The sequence below is a fragment of the Octopus bimaculoides genome, chromosome 1 (assembly GCF_001194135.2).
Source record: "Octopus bimaculoides isolate UCB-OBI-ISO-001 chromosome 1, ASM119413v2, whole genome shotgun sequence".
Taxonomy (NCBI): domain Eukaryota; kingdom Metazoa; phylum Mollusca; class Cephalopoda; order Octopoda; family Octopodidae; genus Octopus; species Octopus bimaculoides.
Window position 1 is genome coordinate 131,849,479 of NC_068981.1, and position 13,274 is coordinate 131,862,752.

A 13,274-nucleotide genomic window follows, 5' to 3' on the forward strand; every position below is an offset into this window, starting at 1 on the left:
ATATATATATATATATATATATATATATTGCATATATATATATATATATTTATTATGCAATTGAACGCGACACATCCATTTCCAAGTATATATAAAGACTAAAGCATGAAAAATACATTTTATGAACATAGATGTTGATAATAATACGAATATAATGAATTCATAATATAATAATATATGCATTATCATTCAATTCCCACGTGCAATTCATCTGACTTAGTCCCAAAAATAATAATTTATTTGAGAATGAAACAGTTGTAACTACAAAATTGAAAATAATACCATAAATTCTAGTCTTTGCTTTAATATATCCATACTTTGCAGCTAATATACTTGACCAAGAATTTCAACTTGTTTGTATAGTTTTTCTCCTTAAAAATAAAACATTTGCATGCATATAGTTTGTGTGTTTAAGTATATGCTTATACATAGATGCACACACACAAGCATGTATATGATGCAAACTGTAAAAACACAACAGATGATTGTGTCTATAATTTAAAGTCCAGCCTTGTCACGTTGTATCACTGATTCCAGCTGACAATTGCATTTAGATTAAACATATCTGGAATACTCAGCCACTTACATACTATTTCAACAAACACCATTCAGTTGATTGAACAACTGAATACTCGTCATTGACAAACCTAATAAATATACATGTTTTATAGATCTCCATCAGTTTCAATGTCCACCACATTACAAAAGTTAAATTTTATCAGTGATTTTGTCAATTTGACAAATGCAGTTTGAAATTGTTCAATCTTAGTTATTTCTTCATTGAAATATAACATTTGTGGTACTAAAACTGCATCTTATTTCAGTTAACCTTATGTAATACGCGCTTTACTAAGACTAACAGTGTAAGACCTCTTTAGTTTTCCTTATCAAGTATATCTCCTTTAGCTTTACAATAACATTACTATACTTGCTTTGTTTGATTGAGTAATTAGCACATGACCATTTTGTTTTATTGGTCATAAGCATTTAAAGGTTTGAGGAACCTGCAGTTTTCTCTGCCTTGTTATCTACACTTTAGCTAACCTCTATAGTCGGCTTGTGTTGATTCCACTTGATATAGCAAATACCACTTATTAGCATTCATACTTCTCTTGCATATGACACTGAAGTGACATTATCTTACTTCTTCCACTGCCATTGGGAGCAAATGTGACATCATCATTACAGACATACATCTTCCAACATAAAAGCATTGTACAGTTTGTATTTTTGTATGTATGTGTACACTCACACACACATAAAAATATCGTTTCTGTTCTTTTATAAACCATTATAATTCTCACAATTCCTTTTATTATCAATTAATTTTTTCACTTTTTCTATTTTTTCTTCAGATCCAATGATTATTTTGATAACTTATTTGCTACCCTGTCTTCATATTCTCGTAAACAAAGAAGATTAACAATCTGTCAGTCAGATGTAGAGCTCTATTTTAAAAAGTAACTCATTTTCCTTTCTCTTTTTACTTTTTGTTTTACATTCATTTCTTCATTTGGCAGAGGGATGTTTTGCAAACAGCATTTTTGATATTTGCAGTACTTAACATCAAATAGAACAGGCATTTTAATAACAAGCTAACATGGCTGTGTTTCATTTTAAGTATTGCACACAGCATTCTTGTGTGTGCAGTACTTAACTAAAGACTTTTGCAGGGTAGACTTCAAGATCCAACATTCACAACTATATAACAAAACAGATTCTACTGTTGCTAAGCTTAATATGTTAAGGAAAGTTGGAGTTTCATACATTGACTGTGCCATACAAAGCCTTCCATGCAGTTGCCTTCTTCACTTTGAGTTTTTGTTTTGACACGTTGACTCAAGACCCAAGTATTTGAAGTCTTTGAATTCTGTCAGAGCAGTGCCTCCTGTAGTTATTAGAAGTGAATGGTCCAGGAGGATATTGTAGCAATGACGTTCATTTTCATGACATTGAACCAAAGGCTAGCCTCACACTCTCTGCTTGAAAGCTCCTGTACCTGCTCTATGCAGTTAAACAGCAGGCTGATGACATCTATATAGTCCATGTCTGTGAGGACTACAGAAGGGAGTCATCTTGACCTGTTAGGCATGATTGTGAAAATTGGGTTCAGGACCTGTGAAATTATATTCATTGCTCTGAACTCTACTACAAATATGTTGGTGTTATTAAGTTGTCTCAGTCACCTCTGCATGAGAAAACCAGTATTATAGAGGTAGCTAATCAAGTATTTGAATACAACTAATAAATCTTGCACCTTAGACTTACATGCTTCAATCTGAGGAATAGCCCCTCTCAGACTAGCTAGAGTTTTACAGGTTTTTGTTTATAGAGAAAACAAAGGTAAGAAGTTGAATTTCTCATTTTTTTCCCTTAGAAAGAAAGGCTGGGTAAAAGGTTTAGTATTGGGTTTCAATAATTAGAAACAATAGATCTGATAAGAGGTGGCTATATCATATAGGTTTGGCTATGTGATTCAGTATTGTATAGTGATTGACTATAAGAAGCAGCCAAGGCAAACTGCATGTGTTTTGTATCTTACAACAAAGGTGAGATGAACACAGCTTGGTTTTCAATTGACCAATGAAATTCAGCTCACTAACCATTATATTGTAACCTTGGGTGAAATACTTAACTCTGTCTCATCATACACTTTTTGTTTCTTTGAAATATCAGGAAGATACTGGGTTGATTCAGTTGACTGAATCTCCTCCCTACAAAAATGGCCTTGTATTTTGGAAACAGAGATTGTTCTTTATTGTTAGAGATTGTTTAACCCTTTAGCGTCCAGATTACTATGTCAAATGTTCTGCTTATTTATTTACATTGTCTTGAATTAATCATGCATTATCCTGTAGCTTCGAGATTTTGATGTAGTAATTAGTTAGAATGACATATTAGTGTAGGTTTCAGGGGCCAGATCTGATTGGACCGAGCATAAAACAGGTAGAGTATTTGGGACTGACACAGCTGGTTTAAATACTAAAGGGTTAATAATAATAATGCTGATGTGGGAATGATGATAATCTGTAGTATCTCAAGTTGTGCCTCAATAAAATTGTTACTTATCATAAACTGATTTAATTCAAGCATTTATATTCTCTCCTCCTTTTTCTCCTATATTCTCTTTTTTCATTTTCTCCAACATTAACTTTGTGTTAAGCTTAAGGAAATTGTTATTATTTATTCATTAAAATAATATTACTTGGCAAATGAAACTATTCTGTCTGGTTCCCAATTGACAATGTTTTGTGTCAGTTAACTTTCTACTTCCATGACTTCCAATTCCAAAAAAATCAAACTTTATGATGCATTTATAAAATTTATATAATGCTGCAGCATTATGTTTCATTATTTCACCCATTGAGTTATAAACAATGATGTATAGTGATAAGTTTGCAGTGAGCTTTGTTCAAAACTAGAAAAGGCATTTAATTTTCAGTTCCTTATAAATTCAAACTCTCATGTTATGCTGATTATGAATAGTCAAGCCATAGAAACAGATATATGATGTGCAGCCCTTTGCCTGTCTTGTGTGTCATATGTGATACACAAGACATATTTCCCTGGCACCCATGCATCATATGTGATGCACATTCTGATACACTCCTCACTGTATTAAAAATTATTTATGATGTGCTCTGTGGATCACATATGATACACATGTTTTTATTCCATCATCACATGTTACCCGCCAACTAAACCAGATTAACCTTCAGTAACTAAAAGTCTGAAAACAAGCATGGGCGTTCAAGACTAACTTATGATAATGCTTTGAACAGGCACAAGATTAATATTCCGTCTGTATGAAAAAAAAATTATATTTCTTTCCATTACTTCCTTATGTATGTCTTACTGTAATTTTTTTACTCACTCTTGTCTTATTATAGTAATAATGAAATTATTGTGTCTAGTGCTCAGGTGCATGTACAGTACATAGAATTATGTACAAAGTACATCACAATCTGCACAGACATAAGCATTGAAATAACTTAGACTTTTTAATTAGTGTTTCACTACCTTGACATACATTTGCACACATAAATATATACCATTCAGCTCTTTTTAACATTTCAGTTAATTATTATTTCAGTGTTGGATTCACCAATGAACACACATCACTCAACTCCTTAATTCGAGAACACTTGTCGCTGGTGGATCAACAAAAGCTAATACCTGTTGCTCGAGCTGTCATACCAAGCAAGAACTCTAAACGCAAAAGTAAAACAAGAGATTCAACCAACATTTCTGCTTCTACTTCTAAATGAAAATCCTGGAACAAGTTACTGGTGCATATTTCAAGTAAAAGTTTTTACCAAGCCATCAGTTGCTTGTGATAATGTACAAAATCTGTGTCATTTAGTACACTCTGTTAGAAATCACTAATTGTGATTTTTACTCATTTCACCTTCTCCATTCTTTTCCTTGGAAATATTGGGATTAAAAATATTCAGCTTTAGATACAAATATCAGAAAAGTATGATATCACTACCAGTCCAGACTTTGTGATCAGATTTGTTTTGCAATCTTTTTATATCCAAATAGCTGTATTAAGGTATTTTTGACACAAAATTCATCTGACGAAGGAATTGTCTGGTAAAAATGGCATAATCTTTCATAAAGCAAATTTGTTGGCAAAGATATTTTAAAAAACTTCATGAAGGATATTTCTGGAAAGTGAAATCATATTCAGAAAATGTTTGCTGTTTAGTAATACAGAATTTTTTTTTTTTGTGAAAAAAATGCAATCATCTCTTCTCAGTGTTGTTTCTATCTTTCTAGGAAAAGGATACTAGGCTTCATTCAATTCATTGCAAAGTTAAACTTAACCAATGCCACTGTTTTCATCATATAACACTGTTGTTAGCAAACTGCAGCTGTTTTAATATAAAGTTTGTTTGTCATTTATAAAATAATGATAAAGACAATACACTTTCTTTGGAAGTATGTATAAATGAAATGTTATAAGAGAGCAATGTAACTGGGAGGAGATGGTGATGTGGAAAGTGCAGTAGGAATGAATACCATAAAGTTAATTAAAAGTAATTTTGTGGGGAAAATTTTCAATAAATAATGCACTACTTGGTTTGCCTATGTAATATATGAAACGTGTGTAATAGTGTGTATAGATATATGGGAATGTAAATGTTTCACTTTGATTATATAATAAACAGGGCTCTATCTCCTCAGGCGTCTTCTAGTAAGTGACAATATGGCCAAGTCATCATTAACCATAGTTATCTGAAACACAGTAGGAGTCAAATGATAACAGTATCAGTTCTCCAGATAAAGAGTTATTTTTATATCTCATGCTGTGCATTGGGCAAGATGATGCACTTCTGTTCTGTTTACTTTGTGACAGCAAAACAGATAACAAATCAAGTGATCAGGAAATGGAGAACAGCAGAAGTAAATGTTAACTCGTTAACATAGGCCAAATGATTGGATGATCTTTGAGGAACTATTATATATGTAAACAAATTTCATTATTCTCCCTTGTAATGACTGTTATGTATGAAAAGTTACCATTGTTATATCTTATTTTCTTATATGTATCTATGATGTGTTTAATACGCCTTCTTTCTAGCAAAATATAAAATAAAATGTTTTATTATAGCACATGCACTATTTTTTATTAAAAACAACTACTTTTTTGTAATATATTGGTGTACTTTTTTTTTTATTTGCTTCATTATTTCTCATCTCTTCTTTATGTCCAAGGATGCTTGCTTGTCTCAGATCAGGTAGATGGAAGAAGTGAGTAAAATTGCTACTCTTAATAGAGATAACGAGATGGAAATTATTTCCTTTTAGATGCACATAGTGAAGTTCCATGTGGTGGTGGTGGTACTCAGAATAAAGAATTTCATGTAATGATTGATATGGATGTTAAGAGGCAAATAATTCCAAAAGAAAAGTGAGGAGAAAAGAGATGTGTGGTAAGAATAGGGTCAAATTGAAATGCTATGTCCTGAAAAACAGTTAATTGTAGCAGTGGTTGCAGAGGTGGAGAAAGGATACAATGTTAGGACAAAGAGTGAATGTTTTCAGTAAAAGAAGGTTTATTAGTTAAGTTGGTGCAATGCCTAGGCACAAGAATAGTATTTCATAAGAGTTATGCTTTGTATGGTAGAGGAGAGGCAGAGAATAACACATAGAAAGGGTGAGAATAAAGGCTGGAAGTGGGATGAAGGAAGGAACTTGTTGCACAAGAATAAGGGGATGTAATATGTCAAAGAGGAGTGGTGGTTTTTTAGAGGGGAGTAAGGAGATGAATTGTGGAGAATAGCTTGATAGGGTAGTATGAGTGTAGGGTCAATGCCCAGCTTGTACCAGCATAGACAAAATGGTTTTAGGATCTCATATTTGCCATTATGAATGGGTTTTCTCAAGCACAACAAATCGCCAATCTTGACCCTTTATCATCTCTTCTGTGAGGCTTTGCATTTTGAGATCAGCCTTCACTACTTCATCTCATGTCTTCTTGGGTTTTCCTTTTGCACAAGTTCCATCCACTTTAAGTGGTTGACACTTCTTTATGCAGCTGTCCTCATCCATATGCATCACATTACCAAACTAGTGCAGTCTTCTCTCTGCAACAGATCTGATTCCTCTTATGCATAGTTTCTCTCTCAGTACATTAGCACTGCCATAAACGCACAGATATTACACATTCAACAGAGTCTCTAGTCTTCACATGTCCTCAGAGCCCATGTCTCACTACCATGTATTCTTTTGCTTGTACACATGCATCATACAATTTGCCTTTCATTCAGATAAATTTATATGACATACTTTCAGGCAGTTTCCATCAACCAAATTCACTCCCAAAGCATTGGTTGACCTAAGGTTATAAAAGAAGACACTTGCCCAAGGAACTGTGCAGTGGAACTGAACCTGAACAAAATGGTTGCAAAGCAACCTTCTTAACCACACAACCATGCCTGCACTGGAATATTTTTGGATAATTTTGTTTAATTGGATGACAGGACCATCTAACTAGTTTATTTTTTTTATATATATATGTAAGTAAAATCAAAGGATAAAAATAAAGTTATTTATAATTCAAAAATTTGATTTATCAAATTATATACAGGTGAAATAAATAGAAACTTATGTAACTGTTTTCTTCACCATTCATAATAATGGTTTCATATTTTGGCACAAGGCCAGCAGTTTTGGGGAAAGGGGCATGTCGGTTACATTGACCCCAGTGCTGAGTACTTAGATGTGTAAGAATAGATACATGTGAATCTTCTCAACATATATGTATGCACACATGCACAAACATGTATACACACACATATGTAGGCACTTGTATATTATAGTTCTCAATAGAGTGGTTATATCAATCAAAGTATACAGTATTATAGATCCATTTCAGCCAAGCTAACCAGTAGGTTTTGCACTGGCAATAAATAACCAGATAAGTAACACCACATACTGTTATCTAATATCTGATTATTTAATACCCAGTGCAAAACTAATTATTTGTTAGATCAACTCACAAGTATCTTTTGTTCAGTCTGTCTCATCCTCCTTACTATGTTCCCTCATGTACTGATCAACAGTATATTCTGACTGTTTTTTGTCACAAGTATTTTTTTGCCTGACGAGGCCTTTAAGAAGAATCTTAGCATCTTTGATGTCATTTTCAACAATATCAAATTTTGAAGGTTCAGTTTGACCTTTCACCTTGTTGATGAGTCTAGTATAATTCAAGTCATAGGCTTGATATGTAAATTGAGTTGTAATGCTAGAAGAAATCTCATCAGAGTCTTCACTGGAATCTGACGCAGGAGTCTTTTCTGTAGTAGTTGTATTTGAGTCATATTTAACTTCTAAATCATTGTCATCAATTTGATTTTGCAAAGGCTTCTGTCTATCTTTGAGTATCACTTTTGGTTCAGACTTGAGTAAATCATAGTCTGAAGTTGATTTGAAATCAATACCCATATCGGCCTCTTTTAACAGTTCCAGTATCTTTACGTAGTTTACACTGGATGTATCTGGCACAAATACAATTGGTGGGACGGTACCAACTAAATGGTAATCAATCAGATGATGTCTGTAATTATACAAAGAGTTTTGGAATTGTTATATGATATGAAACCAAACATTCAAATTGTTTTAAAGAAAAGCATGGGAAAATGTCTTTTACTATAGCTTTGTGGGTGAAATTGGAGAGAGAGAGAGTGACATTTTACAAAATATAGTCAATTAAATGTGCCAGTTCTTAGATGAACATCACTACCTGGCTCTTAGGTGCCACTATGTTCAAAGCATTCATACTAAGTCCCTGTTTTGAGGATAATATTTGTTTTTTGACTTGCTTCAATCATTGGACAGTGTCCATGCTGTGACACCCCTTCATGAGTCAGTACCTGTTCTGTTGGTCTCTTTTGCTGAAATGTTATGTTACAGGGATGTAAACAAACCAACAAAGATTGTCAAGTCGTGGTGGGAGACGCACACAAAGACATACATGTGTGTGTGTGTGTGTATATATATATATACGCACGCACACACACATATGTAATGGGCTTCCACACATTCCCCATCTGCTAAATTCACTCACAAGACGCTTACCCAAAGTGCTGTGAGTCAAAACCACATGGTTGCAAAGTGAGTTTCTTAACCACATAGCAACATCTGCACTTTAAAGTGGATTCCCCCCCCCCCATTTCTTCCAATAGTCTCAAAGGCCCTGCCAAAAGGTATGGCTAATATCCTTTCCTCTTCTATAAGACATAAAAAAATATCCCTAAAAATCAACCATCCAGAACCCATGACCAGATAGTGAAACACATCTACATATCTCTTCTAACAAAGAATGTGGAAGAAATGAGAGAGAAGAACTCAGTGATGGAGCAGGAAACTATATATTGAGTGATGTCAACCATTTAAAATTTTGATTTTATTGACTCAATAAAAGAATCAAGACTCATTTAAATGAATCTATGTGGCTCAGATATTTTCAATGTTTCTTTCACTAACCTTTAGCTGCCAAACTTGCATTTTTGGATGCTAGTCTTTAAGGAGTTACAGTAATGTCTTAAGGTTACAAAAGAATGGCTTCGAATTTCCGGGAAGAAGTTTAATATAATTAACTAAACTCAGTACTTGAATCTGTTTATCTTTCAACTTCTCGAAGATAAAAGGGAAATTTATCAGTATTTGAAGTCTCGTTGTTAAAAACCCTTAACTTAAAGAAATTCAACTATTTAGATAATGATTTTTTTTCTCCTTACAAAGGGTGTAATTTTAATTAGTTAAAATTTGTTGCCTCACTCTATTAAGTATGTTAGCAACCATTTTACTATCTTTTCATCCAATTACAATTGGAAAAACATTTCACTGCTTAAGTACCTCCCACTGTCAGTTGGTATAACTTTTATACCAAAGACACACACATACTACCACCACTACTGCCAGCAGCAGGTCAGCTTTGATAAAACATCATAGACAACAAAAGAGCAGTAAAAGGTTATATTTTTGCTTACCTTATGGAATAAGATTTCTTGGTCAGCATATCCTGAATAATATCATCTTTTTCTGTTCCTGTTGCCACCCAGTAAACAGTCACAGCTGTAAAGTCATTATCAATCTTCACCTGTAAACAAATACTGATTTATTATTATTTTTTTTTTTTTGATTTAGCATAAGGCTATGTTTTCTTAGGTTCTAAGTCAATTGAATAAAATTAATGGTAATTATTCTTACTTATTTTACTATAATTTCTAGCATACATATCAACATGATATATAGTATAAACATTCAAACTTGCTGCATTTCACATGGAATTTTTGGTCCTGCAAAATCTTCCTGATGTATAGGTAGACCTACCCTTTATCAGCTGTAAATTTTGACATGTATATTGGAAAATACAGTTTTATCTTAGAGGAAGACCTATGTAGAACTAAGCCGAGTACAGTAAAAGAACATTATCCTCAGCCTTGTCTGAAAATCAATATCAAATCTTTACTTTGAAACATGATATATTTGCCATATGTTGTAAGGAAAAACTATCAACACTTTTACGAAGCATAAGAGATTATTTTCTTGTTTTTCCACCTGAGCTAAGTAACCATTTCAAAAATCTCACAGATTCATAAGGCTAATATTGACCTCTGGTTCCTGGAGCATAAAGTAAAATAAGACAAATTTCCTATTGGGTAGGAACAAACTACATTGCAGGAAATTTTCCCAAACAGATGAACAAAAGCAGGCATAATTAAATGTGCTCTTTTTACAGTAACACAGTAAAAAATGATTCTGGATGATCTATGAACCAGTAGTTCAATACCTTAGCCAGTCTTCCAAGCCAACAAGAGTTGGAAACAGAAATTAATTAGAATTTCATGGATTGTTGCAGAAAGAGATATACAATTTGGTGTTTTTGTACATACCAAACCATCATCTCTAATATGTAACTAAATTCTTATAATTTAGTTAACAGAGTTGAATTACTAAAGAAGAGTGATATGTATAAAGTATTACTAGAAGTAATGTATAAACTTGTTTCATAAACCCTTAGTCCAACAACTTACTTATGCAGTATCTATAACTTATTGTACTGACATCATTGAAGAGTCTTAGGGAAAAAGCATCATATACACAATCATCAGAAATCTAGTAACATACATGCATGCATACCAGGTCAAGTCAAAAGTTTTTTTTGTATTTCAAGCTTTAATTAATAGTTCAAACAAATTACATGCAAAATGTGTTTACTCATCAAAATATATCTCATCATATTTTATTGTCTGTTGACATTTATGTGTCAGAAGCTGAATTCCATGCTTGTATCATTTGATTGTTTTAGAGGCAAAAAAAACTACCAGCAGCTATCTTCAACCTCATCCACATTGTTGAACTACCATCAGTACAGGAAATAAACCATGGCTTGAAAAAAGGTGGTAATGCAAAAAGGTGATAGTGCAAAATCTGGACTGTAGGTAAGGATGAGGCAGCACTTCCAGCCCCTCAAGTTAGTACTTGGTCACATTGGCAGAGTGTGTTGGGAAACTGTTATGCTGTAGGAGAGGGTGACTTCGATTGATCAATACTTGGTAGTCAACTTTGAAAGCATCATACACTCACTTCAGTTGTTGAGCACAGCGGTTCACAACATGGCCATCTGGGACAAGCTCCAAGTGCAATATCTCCTTGAAATTCCACCAAACTCACAACATGACCTTCTGTTCAAACTGCACTTATTTGACAATAGGTTCTGATACCTGGCCGGAAATAAGCCACTGATTTCTCTTATTAGGATTACACAAAATAGATATCGCCAGTTACAATTCGACTCCAAAAATGGTCATCTCAAAGATTTACCAGCAGTTGTTTGGAAATGTTCACAATTCATTTAGTTTTGTCATTGGCCATTTCATGAGGAACTTCTCAACAGCATCTGTTCACAAGGCCAAGCTTATGAAGGAGTCGATGATGCTTTGTGAAGGATCAAGTTCTGCTGGCAATGTTCGAGTGTTTGTGCTTGGCAGTCATTCAACCATTTCAAGCAAGACCTCATCTATAACAGAAGGGCTCCTTAACATGTGTTTGTCTTCGAGGTTGGTGTCACTTTCCTTGAAATGTCTGAACTAGTTTTGTGCCACATGTTTGTTGACAGTTCCTGAGTCTTCCACATCTTTTGTTGCTGTCCTTGCACTCAGTCCTTTTCCCCTCAGGCTAACCAAAGCCTTGCAAGTAGATTTGGTTCATGGAAATTGAAAGAATCCCATCATATATGTATGTTTATATTATATTTAGGTCACAATATATGGATTCAAGTAATCCAGTAGTACTCATAAAAAAAAAACAACTCCTTAATGTATCATTCTACAAAACATAAGATATATAATATGACAAAAAGAGGAAATCATAGGGAGTGTATAAAGTGATAAATGATGAGAGTAACAGTATGATGAAAATTCATTTAACTATAAGAAAATTTTCATCATACTTGAGAAGTGGCTGTGTGGTAAGTAGCTTGCTTACCAATCACATGGTTCCGGGTTCAGTCCCACTGCGTGGCACCTTGGGCAAGTGTCTTCTACTATAGCCTCAGGCTGACCAAAGCCTTGTGAGTGGATTTGGTAGACGGAAACTGAAAGAAGCCCGTCGTATATATGTATATATATATGTGTGTTTGTCCCCCCAACATCGCTTGACAACCGATGCTTGTGTGTTTACGTCCCTGTAACTTAGCAGTTCGGCAAAAGAGACCGATAGAATAAGTACTAGGCTTACAAAGAATAAGTCCTGGGGTCGATTTGCTCGACTAAAGGCGGTGCTCCAGCATGGCCGCAGTCAAATGACTGAAACAAGTAAAAGAGTATACTATTCTTGTCATTTATAACTTTATATATGTATATATATATATATATATATATATTCTGAGCACATGGGTTTATATATACTCTTGTCAATGTTGCTTCCAGGCTTTTTGAAAAATATTACCTTGCTTGGAAACAAGTGAGAGTTGGCAACAGAAAGGACATCTAGCCATAAAACAAATCTGCCTCAACAAATTCTGACTGACCTACGCAAGCATGGAAAAGTAGACATTAAATGATGATAAACTTTAAGTTTTACACTTCAGTAAAACATACCCCATTTAACAACACATGACATTGAAAAAGTTATACAGTGCATTTCAGTATTAAAGAAAAGAGTTTAGTTAAGAAAAATGAACCAACTTTAGAGATTTCAACGCTTTCACTGATATTTTCATGGTCAAATTCAATAAGATCTGAAATATAGTGATAAAACACTTTGCTGATCTGTTCCAATCGTTTCTGCCTGAAAGGATTAATTTTTTTCTTAGCAGGACCAAAAACGTTTGGAATGTTCTGGAATGAAGAAAAAGCAAACATGTTTATATATATATAAAACTATAAAACAGAGTTTGTGTGTGTGTGTGTATGTTCCTTATGGATTTGAAAACTGAGTTGCCAATTTTGACGTATGTGGTATCAAAGATTCAGTAATCTTTTGGCTACCAAATAAAGTATGTTTTTTGTACAACCATTCTTTTTTACTACATAAATAACCTTGAAAACGAGATCGGGTCACAACATTTTGAGGTCTTTAGCTAAGGGGGGCAACTCTGTCTGAACAATCTTTACATCTTAGAGAGTAATGAGAAAATGTTTAAAATATATGGAGTTTTACCAGGGAATGAAACTTCGAAGATATATCATCAACTTTATTAGTATTATTTAGTAGATAATCTTTTATTGTGAAGTATGTTTGTCTGTGTTTTGTTT

The 13,274-nt window shown here is 33.7% G+C and overlaps 2 protein-coding genes across 2 annotated transcripts in view; one reads left to right on the top strand and one right to left on the bottom strand.

Annotated features, from left to right (window-relative positions):
• The window catches only part of LOC106874667 (uncharacterized), a 12,971-nt gene extending 7,310 nt beyond the window's left edge, over positions 1–5,661 (top strand). The window contains exons 4-5 of the mRNA XM_052969152.1: positions 1,356–1,460; positions 4,094–5,661. Of these exons, the coding sequence (XP_052825112.1) occupies positions 1,356–1,460; positions 4,094–4,268 (280 nt within the window). The 3' untranslated portion in view covers positions 4,269–5,661. The remainder of the gene's footprint in view (positions 1–1,355; positions 1,461–4,093) is intronic.
• Positions 5,662–6,038: 377 nt separating this feature from the next.
• LOC106874671 (uncharacterized) overlaps positions 6,039–13,274 on the bottom strand; it is a 15,854-nt gene continuing 8,618 nt past the window's right edge. Inside the window, exons 4-6 of the mRNA XM_014922468.2 lie at positions 12,705–12,857; positions 9,504–9,613; positions 6,039–8,068 (exon numbers count right to left, since the gene is read on the bottom strand). Coding sequence (XP_014777954.1) covers positions 7,522–8,068; positions 9,504–9,613; positions 12,705–12,857 — 810 coding nt within the window. The 3' untranslated portion in view covers positions 6,039–7,521. The remainder of the gene's footprint in view (positions 8,069–9,503; positions 9,614–12,704; positions 12,858–13,274) is intronic.